Source organism: Tamandua tetradactyla, chromosome 4 (genome assembly GCF_023851605.1).
Source record: "Tamandua tetradactyla isolate mTamTet1 chromosome 4, mTamTet1.pri, whole genome shotgun sequence".
NCBI lineage: Eukaryota > Metazoa > Chordata > Mammalia > Pilosa > Myrmecophagidae > Tamandua > Tamandua tetradactyla.
In genome coordinates, this window is record NC_135330.1 from 40,492,721 (window position 1) to 40,508,644 (window position 15,924).

At 36.6% G+C, this 15,924-nt stretch overlaps 1 protein-coding gene across 1 annotated transcript in view; it reads left to right on the forward strand.

Annotated features, from left to right (window-relative positions):
• Positions 1-15,611, forward strand: part of SWT1 (SWT1 RNA endoribonuclease homolog) — a 165,765-nt gene extending 150,154 nt beyond the window's left edge. The window contains exon 17 of the mRNA XM_077156787.1: positions 9,575-15,611. Within this exon, the coding sequence (XP_077012902.1) occupies positions 9,575-9,704 (130 nt within the window). The 3' untranslated portion in view covers positions 9,705-15,611. The remainder of the gene's footprint in view (positions 1-9,574) is intronic.
• Positions 15,612-15,924: the final 313 nt, after the last annotated feature.

Consider the following 15,924-nt stretch of genomic DNA (forward strand, 5'->3'; position numbering starts at 1 on the left):
AACCCAGTACCCGTTAAGCAGTCACTCCCCAATTCTCTGAGTTCTTGGAAACCAGTAACAATCTGCTTTCTCTCTCAATGGATTTAGCTACTTTGGACATTCCGTATAAGTAGAATCATACAATATGTGACTTTTTATGTTTAGCTTATTTCATTTGGCTAAATGTCTTCAAGGTACATCCACATTATTCCGTGTATTGTATTTTCACCCCTCCTTAGGACCGAATGATATTCCATTGTGCGGATGCACTACACTTTGTTCATCCATTCATTAATTGATGGACATTTAGTTGTTTCTACTCTGGTAATTTTGAATTCATGATTGTGAATTGGGTTGCTATGAACATCTGTGTACAAGTATTTTTTGAATGTCTGTTTTCATTTCCTTTGGGTATATCCTTAGAGAGGAATTGCTGGGTTATCTGGTTATTTTACGTGTAACTTTCTGAGGATTTGCCAAACCATTTACATTCCCACCTGTAATTACGAATGGGGGTTCTAAGTTTCCCACATCCTTGCCAACACTTACTTCCCTTTTATAAAAAATTGTAGTCATCCTTGTGATATGAAATGGTATCTCATTGTGGCTTTGATTTATAGCTCCCTAATCACTAAAGATGTTGAGCATCTTTTCATGTGCTTGTCAGCCATTAGTGTATCTTCTTTGGGGAAATGTCTATTCTTTGTCCATTTGTTAATTGTCTTTTTTCTTAAGTTTTAGAAGTTCTTTATACATTCTGGATATTGAAACTTTATCAGTACATTTGTATCTGTATTCTCCCATTCCAAAGGTTGTGTTTTTGCTTTTTTGATACTGTCTAAATGTTTTAAGTTTTGATGAAGTTCAGTCTCTTTTTTCTTTTGTTTCTTGTACCTTTAAAAATTCCATTGCCAAACCTAAGGTCTAGAAGATTTACCCCTATGTTTTCTTCTAAGCGTTTTATAGTTTTAGATCCAAATTTTAATATTTGATCTATTTTGAGTTAGTTTTTGTATATGGTGTGAGGTAGGGGTCCACTTTCTTATTTTTTTGTAATTGGATGTCCTTTTGTACCAGCACCATTTGTTGAAGAGACTGTTCCTTGCCCACCAATGATCTTGCCACCCTTGTTGAAAATCATTTCATCATAGATGTATGAGTTTATATATGGACTCTCAATTCTATTTTATTGGTCTACATTTCTATCCATGTACTAGTGTCATAATGTTTTCATTATGGTGGCTTTGTGTATTAAGTTTTGTATTGAGAATTGTGAGTCCTCCAACTTTTTTTTTCTTTTTGATTATTTGGCATCCATTGCAATATCATATGAATTTCAACATCAGTTTTTCCATTTCTGAAAAAAAGTGTTGTAATTTTTATATGGATTGCATTGATTTTATAGATCACTTTGGGGAGTATTGCATTTTAACAATATTAAAACTTCCATTTTTTAACACATTTTTTTCAGCAATGTTTTATAGTTTTTTTTAAATTTTATTCCATATGTTCTACTCATCTGTTGACAAGGTAGATAAAAGGACCATCAGACACAAGGTTTTCACAATCACACAGTCACATTGTGAATGCTGTATCATTATACAATCATCATCAAGAAACATGTCTACTGGAACACAGCTCACATTTTCAGGCATTTCCCTCCAGCTGCTCCATTACATCTTGAATAACAAGGTGATATCTACTTAATGCATAAGAATAACCTCCAGGATAGTCTCTCGACTCTGTTTGGAATTTCTCACCCATTGACACTTTGTCTCCTTTCACTCTTCCCCCTTTTGGTCAAGAAGGTTTTCTCAATCCCTTGATGCTGAGTCTCAGCTCATTCTAGGGTTTGCTCATTCTAGGATTTTTCTCAATCCCTTCATGCTGAGTCTGTGCTCATTCTAGGATTTCTGTCCCACATTGCCAGGAAGGTCCACACTCCTAGGAGTCATGTCCTGTGTAGACAGGGGGAGGGTGGTGAGTTTGCTTGTTGTGTTGGCTGGAGAGAGAGGCCACATCTGAGCAACAAAAGAGACTCTCTTGGGGGTGACTCTTAGGCCTAAATTTTAAGTAGCTTGACCTATCCTTTGTAGGGTTAAGTTTCATATGAACAAACCCCAAGACTGCGGACTCAGCCTATAGCTTTGGTTGTCCACACTGCTTGTGAGAATATCAAGAATTCAACTGGGGGGGGGTTGAATTTTCCCCCATTCTCACTATTCCCCAAAGGGGACTTTGCAAATACTTTTCCACTCACTGATCACATCACTCTGGGATTCATCGGGGCATCACTCTGGACAAACCATCAAAATCTCATGTTCTACTCAAGGTTCCATATACTTATGTTGTTCAGCCAACTATCTGCATAAGTTATATTAGGACATGCACTAGTCAAAATATAAAGTTTGTACCAAATAAACATTTTTTACTTTAGTCTCACACATAAGTTGAAATTTTAAAATATTGATTACCATCAATTTTCAGCACCCTGCAGTAATGACATTCCTTTGTTCTTCCTCATGAAAAAACATTTTTTCAATTTGTACATTTAGTCACTATAATTATACACTCTAGGCATTCCTAGATTATACCATCTCAATCTTTATCATCTATTTTTCTTTGTGATTTCATTTATGCCTCCAGCCCTCCTCCCTCTGTCATTCTCACATTCAGCTTCATTCAGTGCTTTAACATAATTGTATTACAGTTAGGTAGTATTGTGCTGACCATTTCTGAATTTTTATATTCAGTCCTGTTGCACAGTCTGTATCCCTTCAGCTCCAATTACCCAATATCTTACCCTGTTTCTATCTCCTGATGGTCTCTGTCACCAATGAAATATTCCAAGTTTGTTCACTAATGTCAGTTCATATCAGTGAGACCATATACTATTTGTCCTATTGTTTTTAGAAAATCTTACTCAGCATAATGTCCTTAAGATCCATCCATGTTTTTACATACTTCATAAATTTATTCTGTCTTATAGCTGCATAATATTCCATCGTATGTATATGCCACAGTTTGTTTAGCCACCCATCTGTTGATGAACATTTTAGGCTTTCTCCGTCTCTTAGTAATTGGAAATAATGCTGCTGTAAACATTGGTGTGCAAATGCCCATTTGTGTCCTTGCCCTCATGTCCTTTGAGTGGAGACAGCATATAGATGGTTCCTGTTTTTTAATCCGTTCTGCCAGTCTATGTTTTTTGATTGGGGAGTTTAATCCACTAACATTTAGTGTTATTACAGCATGGGTGGTACTTTCTTCCACTATTTTGCCTTCTGGATTTTATATGTCATATCTAATTTTCCTTCTTTTTACCTTTACTCATAGTCTTCCTTTCTACACTCTTCTCCACACCTCTCTCTTCTGTCTTTTCCTATCTGTCTCTAGTGCTCCCTTTAGTATTTCTTGCAGAGCTGGTCTCTTGGTCACAAATTCTCTCAGTGATTTTTTGTCTGAAAATGTTTTAATTTCTCCCTCATTTTTGAAGGACAATTTTGCTGGATATAGAATTCTTGGTTGGCAGTTTTTCTCTTTTAGTAATTTAAATATATCATCCCACTGTCTTCTCACCTCCATGGTTTCTGCTGAGAAATCTACGCATAGTCTTATTGGGCTTCCCTTGTATGTGATGGATTGGTTTTCTCTTGCTGCTTTCAAGAGTCTCTCTTTCTCTTTGACCTCTAACATTCTGATTAGTAAATGTCTTGGAGTACTTCTATTTGGATCTGTTCTCTTTGGGGTATGCTGCACTTCTTGGATTTGTAATTTTAAGTCTTTCATAACAGTTGGGAAATTTTCAGTGATAATTTCCTCCATTAGTTTTTCTCCTCCTTTTCCCTCCTCTTCTCCTTCTGGGACACCCACAACATGTATATTCATGTGCTTCATGTTGTCCTTCAATTCCCTGAGTCCCTGCTCATATTTTTCTGTTTTTTTCCCTATATTTTCTTTTTCTTGTTGGATTTCAGATGTTCTGTCCTTCTGTTCACTAATCTTGTGTTCTGCCTCTTGAAATCTACCATTGTAGGTTTCCATTGTTTTTTTTCATCTCCTCTACTGTGCCTTTCATTCCCATAAGTTCTGTGATTTGTTTTTTCAGACTTTCAATTTCTTCTCTTTGTTCATTCCTTGCCTTCTTTATATCCTCCCTCAATCCATTGATTTGGTTTTTGATGAGGTTTTCCATATCTGTTCGTATATTATGAATTAATTGTTTCAGCTCCTGTATGTCATTTGCATTGTTGGTTTTTTCCTTTGACTGGGCCATATCTTCAATTTTCCTAGTGTGATTTGTTATTTTTTGCTGGCATCTAGGCATTTCATTACCTTAATTAGTTTATTCTGGAGATTGCTTTCACTTCTTTTACCTGCCGTTTTCTTGCTGGATGAATTTGTTGTCTGTCTGTTCTTTGACATTCAGTTCAGCTTTATCTGGATTTCTAGCTTAGGTTTTGTTTAACAGAGGAGAATTTTTCAGTTCTTGTTTTCTTGTTTCTTGCCCTGCTTGTATGGTGCCTTTTTCTCCCCACCTTAGGAGGGTCTACTTAGGTATTATAGACCCCAGCCGGATATTCCCAAACCAAACTGGCCTCCTATCAGGAGGAAAGAGTCACCTGCGTTGGTATTCCCTGAGGGTAAGACCCAGAAGGTTGAAAGACTTTCCTGTGAAGTCTCTGGGCTCTGTTTTTCTTATCCTGCCCAGTATGTTGTGCTTGTCTGCCTGTGGGTCCCACCAACATAAGATGATGTGGTACCTTTAATTTCAGCAGACTCTCCATGCTGGGGGTGTGGTGGAGACAGAGGAGAGGTTGTAGGCTGATTTTAATGGCTTCAAATTACCAAGCCCTGGTGTCTGAATTCCTTGAGGGAGGGATTCCACCTGAGTTGGGCTTCACCCCCCCGCTGGGGAAGGCACAGGCTCCAGACAAGCTCTCAGACAACCTTGTTTCTGCCTATGCTTGGGGCAGTTGCAGCCTGAGGAGCCCTGGCGCTGTATCCAAAGGCAGATAAGCCTTTGTAGAAGCACAGCCACAAAAATCTCTGTTTCGTGTTTTTTTCTTTTTCCGTCAGCCCTGCCCCCTTGGCTCTGGGGCAAAAATCAGTGACCTCCGCTTTGACCAGGTTCACCTGAGCTGGGGGTCTATTTTTAGTAGTCAGAACTTGTTAATTAATTCCACAATTGGCGTTTAGTTGGGCCCAACCCCTGCTGCTGGTAAAGTCCCTTTCCTTTCCCCTCTGGGAAGCAGCCTGTGAGGGAGGGGCGCCACCTGCCACAACTTGGGGAACTCACAGTTCTGGGGGGGGCTCGCAGCTGGTCCAGACTGGAGTACGCTGTGTATCCCGCCACTGACGTGACCCAAGGAGCTGTTCTGTACTGTTTCTGGTTATTTAGTAGTGTTCTGGAGGACGAACTAAAACGTGCATGTTGCTAAGCCACCATTTTGGCTTGGAAGTCTGTTTTATAGTTTTCAATGCTCAAGTCTTGGTTTACTTAATTCTTAAGTTTTTTATTCTTTTTGATGCTATTGAAAATGGAATTGTTTTCTTAATTTCATTTATAGATGGTTCATTGTAATATATATAAATACAACTGATATTTTTCATGTTTATCATGTATCCTGCACCTCTGCTGAATTTCTTTCTTAGATCTAATAATTTTTATGGATTCTTTAGGATTTTCTAAATTTAAGATCATGCAACCTGTAAATATATATAATTTTAATTCTTCCTTTCCAATGTGGATGCCTTTTATTTCTTTTTCTTGACCAATTGCTCTGACTAGAATTTACAGTACAATATTGAATAGAAGTGACAAAAGCAGGCATCCTTGTTTTGTTCCTAACCTTAGGGGAAGAGCTTTCAGTCTTTCAATATTGAGTGTAATAACTGTTATACATTTTAATAATACTGTTGCATTGTATTATATTTTTCTTTCATTTGAAATGTGCATTGAAAATGTACAGAAATGTAGAGTGCAGTAAAACAAATATCTATAGTAGTCATTCTTTTTGTACCTAAAAAGGATTTCAAAAACTGCATCCATTTTAAAAATTAGGTCATTTAAACACACTACTATACCATTTTGGCAAAATTAGCCATGGAAATGAATCAGATAACCAGGTTAAATTATTTTTTGAATTGATCAGAATCGCAGTTAATTTCACCTGTTATCAGAGATTTGGTCAAAGCCAGTTTGATACCCATAATAGGACAATTTTGAGAAGTAAGGAGGGCTGGGAAACATTTGCGTGCTCACTTTATATTACATTTAACCTTATTGGCTAGAGTTGTTCTAATGCTTAGCAGGATATTGAAGCAACAGCATTTTCATATGGAGTAACATGGATTGTTTCAATATTTTGGTTTTCTTTTGCTGTAGAACCAAGGATGTCTTCTTTTTGTTTGTGTGAAAGAATTTCCTGCCTTTACTAATCCAATTTTATATAACTATTAGTAAAATAATATGTTTATAAGCAGATCCAATTTAGAATATGGTTTCAAATGTGATTTTTTTTAACTGAGTTGATCTAGAAGAATATGGGTAAATTTAAAAACTATTTTTAGTAACTTTATTGTGTTTAAATATTCTGGTACTCTCAACTTTTATGATGTTTGTATTTTATGGAGCTTTCATATCAGCCTTACCTGCCATCTTTTTCTTAGTTTCTGTAGTTACTGCTTTAATGCTAGTTTCACTCCTGGCATAAAAGGAAAATTTATGTTTATTGTTTCTTTAAAACAAATTCGTATCTTTGAACTATATACTCAAATAATACAAGTGCTTTTCCCTAAACCTTGAGGGCCACATGCAGGAAGTTACAATGTTGAAACTATTAATATTAGCTTGGTTACTTTCAAGAAACATAGAAATTTAAATCAGAAATTCCCTAGGAAAGGTTTTCTAGCTCAAGTTCTTTATTTTATAGATACAGAAACAAACCTTAAGGAGATAATTTCCTAAGATTGAAATATGGTAGGGGAATCGGATGTCTTGACTGTTTAGTGCTCTCTAAATTTTTGAAAATAGAAAAATGGTTTCAGCTTACTTCTAAACCAGACAGCAAAGGAATGAGCTAAACACACTAGGGTTCTTCTTATTCTAGGTTTTTATAAAATTGGCCTTGAGAATTTTCTTAATTTACTCCATCCCAGCTGTAGGAGTCCTAGTTACCCTGATAACAACCCCCTTCTTTCCCTTTGCATTACCAGCTGGCTCTTAAAGGACACTTTTTGAAAAGACTACTTTAACTGATGCATGAGCACCTTTTAATAACGTGTCTCTGTGTGATGCAGACTGATACACCTAATACTTACTGTACAGAGAAGGGACAAAGACAAGGGGTTTTTGCCCTTAAGGAAACTAAATAAACATATAGGAAAGAATGTGAGTCTGTCAGCTCAGATGAGACTAGAAAAAGAGTAAGTTGAGTTAACAGAAAACTCTAACTTAAAGGAAGAATATTTTAAAAATATATATCAACGAATTTGAGTTTATCCAACTCCATCCTTTGTGTACCCACGCAGGCATAAAATATAAGCAGGTAGTTACATGGCATCTTTGTGCTTCTGGCATGCAAGTTATTTGTTTTTGCAGTATTCCAGACAACTGTTACTACATTTACTTAATTATTTGTAATGAAGATAGTCACTGCTTTCCTATATTGATAACTGTTGTATCATCTGGCTTCCTAATAGATTAGTTGATTTGCTAAGTAGTTGGATTTATTATATTTTAATATGAGAAAATACTATTTTAACAGTGCATAACTATGCTTTTTGAGGAAAAGGATGACTGTATTTTTGCTGAATCTCACCAGCAACATTGATTTGCAGAACTAGAAGCAACCTCCAGTTTTGAGCATTGTAGCAGAAAGGATTAGGTATTAGGGAAGTTTAACTTGGAAAAGAGAAATAGTAACACAATAAGAGACATAATATTTGTACTATCAGAGGAAAAATGGATAGAGTCTCTTTGTTTTATATTAATCTAGGAAGACTCAGGCCAGATAGATGATGTGGTGGTTATAGTCTCACTGTAAAGGAAGAACTTTCTAGCAATTAAGAGATAACCAAAAATGCAGCGGTCTGCCTCTCACAGTTGTAAGTGAAAGCAGGGTGAGATGACTCACTCAAATGCTGCAGCATGGTAAGCAGAGGTGTTACGGTAACCTCCTCCCCCCCACCCCCATGTTTAATACCTTGTTGTTTTAAATATAACCAGAAGGGAAACAGAACTCAAGAATTCTTATCATTATGGTCTAATAAAAAGTATAGACCAATCAAACATGATGAAAAACACTTGGATCTTTCTTGGTCGGCAATGACAGAACTTACTGCAGAAAACAAATTCTGTAGGTGATAAGGAATTCATTTTCAGAATACTGTCTCAAACAAATGAAGTAACCAGACTCCACTGGTATGAAAAACAGGAATAGTGCTGATCTCTTAACTGTGCAGGATAAAAAGGAAAAGGAAAAGAATAAGAAAAGATAGAGAAAAAGATTCAAAAGTCTAGTTAGTTGAAATTTTTTTCACATGTGAGACAAATGGCCAATGACAAGAATAGAAACCTACACTCTTTGTTATGTGTTTTTAAGTTTACAAGAAACATTTGTATCTCTCCTACTTTGAATCTCCCCCAAAAGAGTTTTTAAAAAATCATTTTCTGAATAGTTGTGAAGTATGGGCAGCAGCTAGCTGCTTGAAATTGGTGTTCTCAAGCACTGTAAATATAGGAAACAGAGCTAGAATAACACAAAACTGAAAGTTGGGTTTCAATCAGCCTCAGAGAAACCACACATCCTCAGTAAGTGAAATTGCTCAAAATGCGTAGTGTTTACTTTTTGCTGTCACTGCTATCTCTTATCCTATGCTCTGAATTCTGATTGCTTGCTTTTACCTTTTTTACCCGTGATGTAGGGGGTGGGGTGGGGTGCAGTGGGGGTAAGTCGTTAATTGTCCTGTCCAACACCATGGAGAAGGCTCAGAGCCATCTTAGAAGCCAAGGCAGTAATAACAGTATAATTGTAATAATGAAAATAACTCCCATTTGTTTAACACATGTGCTGCCACATGTTTAACACATTAACTTATTTAGTTATATGGTAGTCCTTGTGACCATCTCTTAGTAAGTTTAGATACCTGTGAGATTTGTACTCTATACAGATCCACAATTTGTAAGCCTTATGTGAGCTGTTGAGAGCATGGCTGGGCTTCATCTTAGGTAAAATTGTCAAGTAGGCATGACAAATGTTAGTCATTTCTTACAGCTTACCCAAACCCTGGTTTAAGGTTATAAACTAACATTCCATTTATGTACTGCTAGGGAACATATCTGGCAGTCCTTTCTAAAGAGCTGAAGTTCTGTCAACTTCCTAATCCCTATGTTGGCTATCCAAGGGTCTGTGCAACTAAGTGCTTACCTTCTCATGTTGTTTATTCTATGCTAAGAAAACAACTTATTGATATTTTCTTTCTCAAATATCAACAAATGTATTTAAAATTCCAGTATTACCCTGTTGTTTTAAAATTTTTTATTTTATTTGACCAGCTCTCTTGGAATGATTTAACATTTCTTTTCCCCTAGGGAAAAGTTAACCATTGGATGTCGCCAGCTGGTTGAGATGGAACATACCATGCAGCAATGCAATGAGTCTGCCTATATGGAAGCCAGAAACAGAGGCTGGTGTGAAGATACGCTCAATTATAGTACCTAAGTGCTGATTTGTAACTTAAAAGGAATTGACTTTGTCTTCGGGAATAACAGTCTCTTTAACCTGGTCATTTTTTTGAGCAAAATCCTAGAGAATTGTAAGAAATGCCTCATAGGTATGAAAATGTGATTGCCTATTACTTCTGATCTTATTGAGGCTTTAAAAAAGCCTAATGCATCCAAGATAGGATGCTTCTGGAGTTAACAATACCTCCCTACCTCTACTCCTCATACTGAGCCAGTATTCTAAAAGAAAAGAGAATCAGCTCTTCACTTGTCACTGTGGCATCTGAGGAAGAACAGGGCACGGCATTAGCATCTCTCTCACCTCTAAGTATGGGCCTGTGACCAGAGATACTTCCAGACCCCAAGAAATAATTAGCACATGACCATGCTCACCACATCCACAAATGAAATCTTACCCTGGCCTGTTTTTATCCATCAGTTTGTCTTCCATGCAGACCTGGTGAAAATAACACTCTCCCCTCTCACCAGCCCCTTTCCCACCGTCTTTCAAGATAATGAAAATCCAACTCTGACTTCAGCTCCAACTTGCTATACTCTTTTCTTCTCTGGGTTTGTCATTTTCAGTGCATTTCAAATGGGAAGAGCAGGTAGACCCCTATGTAGAGTTTCCCTTAAAATGTGAAGTAGCCTGAAATTGTGGGATTAGGTGGTAGTTTATGGTATTTTGCCCCTGAATAAAACCAAGTGTTTATTGACTCATTTCTTATTTAGTTATACAGTGAGTTAGGTCTTTGTTTTCCAGAGTATATTATACTTTCATTAATACATTAGATTAAATCCAATTTAGTATTCTATTATAAATGTTTATTTTTTCAAAAAAGCAGTAAATAACTTGTTATTTTTGGTAAAAAGTATACAAGGTAGGTTATAAAAATGACCCTCTCTGATAAAAAAAAGAACTTACTTAGAATGTTCACTAGTGTTCTGTGCAGGACCTGCTAATCTTCGTGTTTGCCAAATTAGGAAACTGCACCACACACTTCGTGGCTGGAGCTCCAAGTGACACTCAGGATATGAAATTCTGGGTGAAGGGAAAAACTTGGAGAGAGCATCTCTGCTCTCTGCCTCTTTCCTTTTCTTCCCTGAGGAGCAAGAAAAGGATCTCTTCCCACTACCAAAAGAACTTTTCTTACAGACCCTCATTCCTCACCTACTTATTGTTATGGTTGGATTTTTGTTTAGTTTCATTGTGCTTTATCTCCTCCTTCCCTTTTTCTGCCCATACTCTTAAAATACAGGTTTTATTTTGTATGAAATTTCTTTTCATTCTTACCACATGCATACTTTCACCTATTTCACCCTTATGTGTGTGGGTTTTAATTTTATCTTCGTGTATATGTCTTTTAGTTTATGCATTAACTTATGTCATTTCCTTTCAACCTTATTTAAAATATTTTTATTTTTTATTTTGAGATGTGAATGTTTGTTGCCTGATTTTGTATTTTGATTTTAAAACATTCTATTTTTAAAGCTTTGTTATAGCCTTTGTTCCTTTCATTTGAAATGTCAGTTTTTTTCTCTCTCCCTAATGCTATTTTTATTAAACTTAAAATTTAATTCTGTATTTTGCTTTCTCGTTTTCAGAATTTTATTCTTTTTATAAACTTCTTTGTTGCCTTCTTTACTGATCTTAAATTTTGTTAATTTTATACTTGTTTTCATAGTAGTCCAAAGCAGGAGCTAAGGGTTCCTTTTACTCCTACCACTCTTTCTTCTCCAGCTCCCTCCTCTGGAATATAGAAGAATTCAGTTTGCCTAAGGATCATAGGCCCCACATGGTAGAACATGCATCTGATTTGATGGGAGAATTATCAGATCCTTAGATGAGGAACTTCAGGTTTAAAAATCACTATTCTTCAATGTGCATAGCTATTGGGAGAGAAGCTATCATAAGCAAGCCATAAACTGGAATGAACTGGTAGGAATTCATATAAGAAGGGACTATAGAGAGACCCTTGCCCTTGAGCTGGTGGGGAGTTAACCATCTGCCTCATGAGAGGCACCCATGAGGATTATCCCAGTAGTGCTCTGTAGATAGGTACTTGGCACAATTTTGCACCAGCCTTTTCTTAGTTGCTAAATATAGTCCACTTCCTTCCCTGGTTGGAGGAGCCTCTGTTAGAAGGAGCCGCAGCTCTTTCAGCATTCAGGGCTGAGGAGAAGCTGGCTCTTTAAGAACTGGGCTGTTTTGTACCCTACTTATTAGTACCTGCAGTGGGCAGTTGGGACAACAGAGATTAGAACTCCACAGGTGGGTTCATTCGACTTTCACATTATAGGTTTTTACTTGCCATACCAATGACCCAAGGTCACAAAGACAAATCTCAAGCTGTGTTTCCTTGATCTTTTGAACATCATCTTAAGGAAGAAATTGATTCAGGATTGTTTAAATAGTATCTTGTGTAACCTTCAGAACTTAGGACATAATTATTCAAATTTCTGACTTCTAACAATTCCTCCAGGTCACTCATCTACTATTGGCACTCTTTTCAGCCCCCTAACAGAATGGATCAGATCTTCCCCCTTGAAGGGAATATACCTCACTACTGAATAATCAAATGCATCTTCCACTTTCTCAGAAAGTGATGTTACCCATTTCCCTTTTCTAGATTTAGGGATTGGATTGTTGGCTTTTGGGCTATTCTGCCAATAAGGCCCACTCAAGTGCATATAATCAAGCTCCATGAGAGTAGGAACTACATGCTTTCTTTCTAGTATCCTGACTCATAGTTGTAGTTGGTAAATATTTTTGACAAATTGACCTGAAGGCTTACCTACTGAAACACAGGTATGCTCTGCTTTGCCTACAGAAGTTTGACTTGATAGCTTATAAATTAGAATATATACCTACATTTTAGAATGTACATTATCTCTGTAGTCATGGATTTTATTCTTTAATCTCTGTTGGTGATTGGCCAAGCTGAGTGATTGCAGACACATTTTCTGTTCTATACAATGGGAATCCTGTTAAATTCTATCTAATTTTGTTTGTAAATTGGATTGATTCACCTGAAAATTTAGTTTACCTTCCAGGATGTCTGCTATACTTGAGTTCACACACACATTTTTGTGATCTTTAAGCCTATATTCTATGGTACCTCATGACAGATTTAACCACTTGGGGAGACCTGAACACCTGGCACTTTTGAGTCTTGATTAATCTAAATGGGAAATTTCTTAGTTGACAAATTGCAGTTATTGAATGGCAGCACATAAAATAAAACTGGGGACTTTCCCATCTCCCCAGTATGTATTCTGAAATGTAAGAAGTTCTTATTTTCATCTTAATTTTAGTTCTTAGCAGATCACTCCCGAAGTTTACCTGTACATGTGATTGGACTGAAGTTTGGTGAACTTAGAACAAGAGTAACTGTCACAAGGGTGCATGGGTGGTTCAGTGGTAGAATTCTCACCTGCCATGCAGGAGACCTGGGTTTGATTCTCAGCCTGTGCACCCCAAAGAAAAAACACACAGACACATATTCAACAAATGGTGCTGCAACAACTGGGTATTCATATGGGAAAGAATTCTCTTTTGAAGAACTCTCTCTCTTGAATAATTCCAAAATGCTTACAACTGATAATCTAAAGCTGTGTTCTAACATGGGTTGTTTTTTTTTTTTTTTCCAATTTGAAACACACACCCACACACAATACTCGGAGCTACAGACACTTAAACATTTAAAGCACATTGTATATCTCTTGCCTCAAGGAAGGGAAAGGGCAATGACTAGTAAATCCTTGTGTAGAATACTGACCATTGAAAGCATCAAGGACAGTCTTGAGAATTACCTGTTATGAACCTGTAAAGTGAGGTGATGACACTACACCCAAATCTCAGCTACTAGCTTGATGTGATGTTCCTAACTCTCCAGACCAATTTCAGTATCTTGTTCTGAGTTCTAATCTTTTCTTGGCCTTTGCAGCTCTGAGGATTGATGGTTACAGACTAAAGCCAATATGCAAGGCCAGTGATGAATTGTTCCATGATGTGAATTCTAGTGAAGTAAAATATGGTACTTCTGCCTGGCACTTCTTTTAAGCTTTAATCGTTTGGTACTATTGTTGGTAAAGACAGACAAAACTTTCTCCCTTAAGTGGACAATTTTATAGTTTTGTCAAACACAGTCATGCATCCATCAATCAGCAGTGAACACAGTTTCATCACCCCCCAAATCTCCTTGCTCCTTTGCAGTCATCTCCCATTCCCATCTCAGAAAGCCACTGATGTGAGTGCTGTCCCTACAGCTTTGCCTTTTCTATACTATATAAATGGAGCCTTTTCAGTCTGGCTTTTTATGCTTCTGAGACCCATCTATTATATCAGTTCACTCCCTTTATTCCTGAGTACCAGTTTATCCATTTATCAGTTGAACCACATTTGGGTCAATTCCAACTTGTGATGATTGTGAATAAAGCTTATGTCCTCATACAGGTTTTTGTGTGAACATGTTTTTCATTTCACTTGGGTAAATGCCTAGGAATGGAATTGCTGTCATACGGTGTTTCTATAAGAAATTGCCTGTTTCTGTGGCTATACCATTTTGCCAGCCCTCCAGCAATTTGAGTTCCAGGCTCTGCATTCGAGGTAAATTTGGGATTATTCAGTTTTAATAGGTATGTAATTTTGGTTTTAATTTGCATTTTCCTAATGACTAATGATGTTGAGTAGCTTTTCATGTTCTTACTGGCATCCCGTTTATCCTTTGGTAATTAAGTTTTATGGTATTTTAGGGAGTTGTTTTGGATACAAACCCTTTATCCAACGTTTAAGTCTGTTCCTTTAAAGGCTTTTTACCACTTTTGGCTAAGATTAAAAGATAAAACACTTGCTTAAAACAGAAGATACCTCCCAGCTTTTTCTGTAGCTGATCTTACCTTGCTGGACATTTCAGCTTATCTGTTTCATTGATCTAAGTTAGATATGTCTTAATTGTTTCCAGGCTAAAATTATATTACTTCATTTGCTCACTGAGCAAATGTATAGCTACTTATTCACAAACATATGCCCACTTTAAATTCCTCTATTTCCACAAGAATGTCAAACCTATACAGCTTAATGACTCAGCCTTTGCTTCTTACATTTACTGAACCCAAAGTGTGGAGGCTTAAAGACTTTATCACCCATTATGCTAATAGGTAGAAGCTATGACATGTGCCTAAGTATATATGCCCCTCTCTTTTTAAACTCTTACTTGTTGCTCAATGTATCCTTTTAACACTCGTGAGAAATTTCCGGTTTCATTATGGATATTATGCTTCATAGCAGTTACTCCTTTTTAACCCAGCCCCTATGATTTAACTAAACTGTCTTGTTTATAGGACCATATTTGTAGCTCAGTTCAAGTATTTTTCATACATTGGTGTTTCTTTTTCACCAAGATATCTTGTGTGTGTCTCACTCACCATAAGACTCTTCATATCTTCTGGAACAAAGCAGGATACAAATAAATGATTAATAATATAGTGTTTTCTGTAGCTCATTTCTTCTGAAGGAAATCCTACACTTACAGAAATGTTCTACTGGGAATCTTTCTCCTTTGTCTGCTTCATTTTCAAGTTAAGGAGTCTGAGGTCCAGAGAGCTTACAGGCCACCACCTAATGTGTTCATTAAGCAAGGACTTGAGCACTGAATCACATCTGAAAAGCCAGGGTTTTCTCCTTCCAAAGATAGTTATGTAGGGAATTACAAAGCATTTTGAGTAATGGTAAAGTGTATGATTATATACTAGAGTAGAAGCCAAAAAAAGGAATCCTACTTTTCAGTCATAATAAAAGATAAAAACCATGCCTGAGTATTACCAATTATATTGCTAATTAAAGCAGGTATTTTGTAGTTTTTGCTACTATTTCAGTAACATAGTATGTTTATGTCCTTTATCATAATTGATTTAAAAATATTACAATTTTATTTCTAAACTACTCCCAACCCCGTAACAGTAAAAAAAGAAATTTTTAATAACATTAAGATAATGACATTTTCTGTTTCCCTAAGATAGTATGTTCATTTTAGTGAGCAGTTTCTCCCTTTTCTGGCAATTTATATTCATAAAGACTGGCTATAATAGCTTCTTAGGAAATACACTTTTGGTCACCGAACTCCCCATTTGGCGTCAGTGTTAATGCAGGAAACTCTGACAACATACTATTTGACTAACATATTACTGCATTCAGCATGTCACTTAGCATCTGAGAC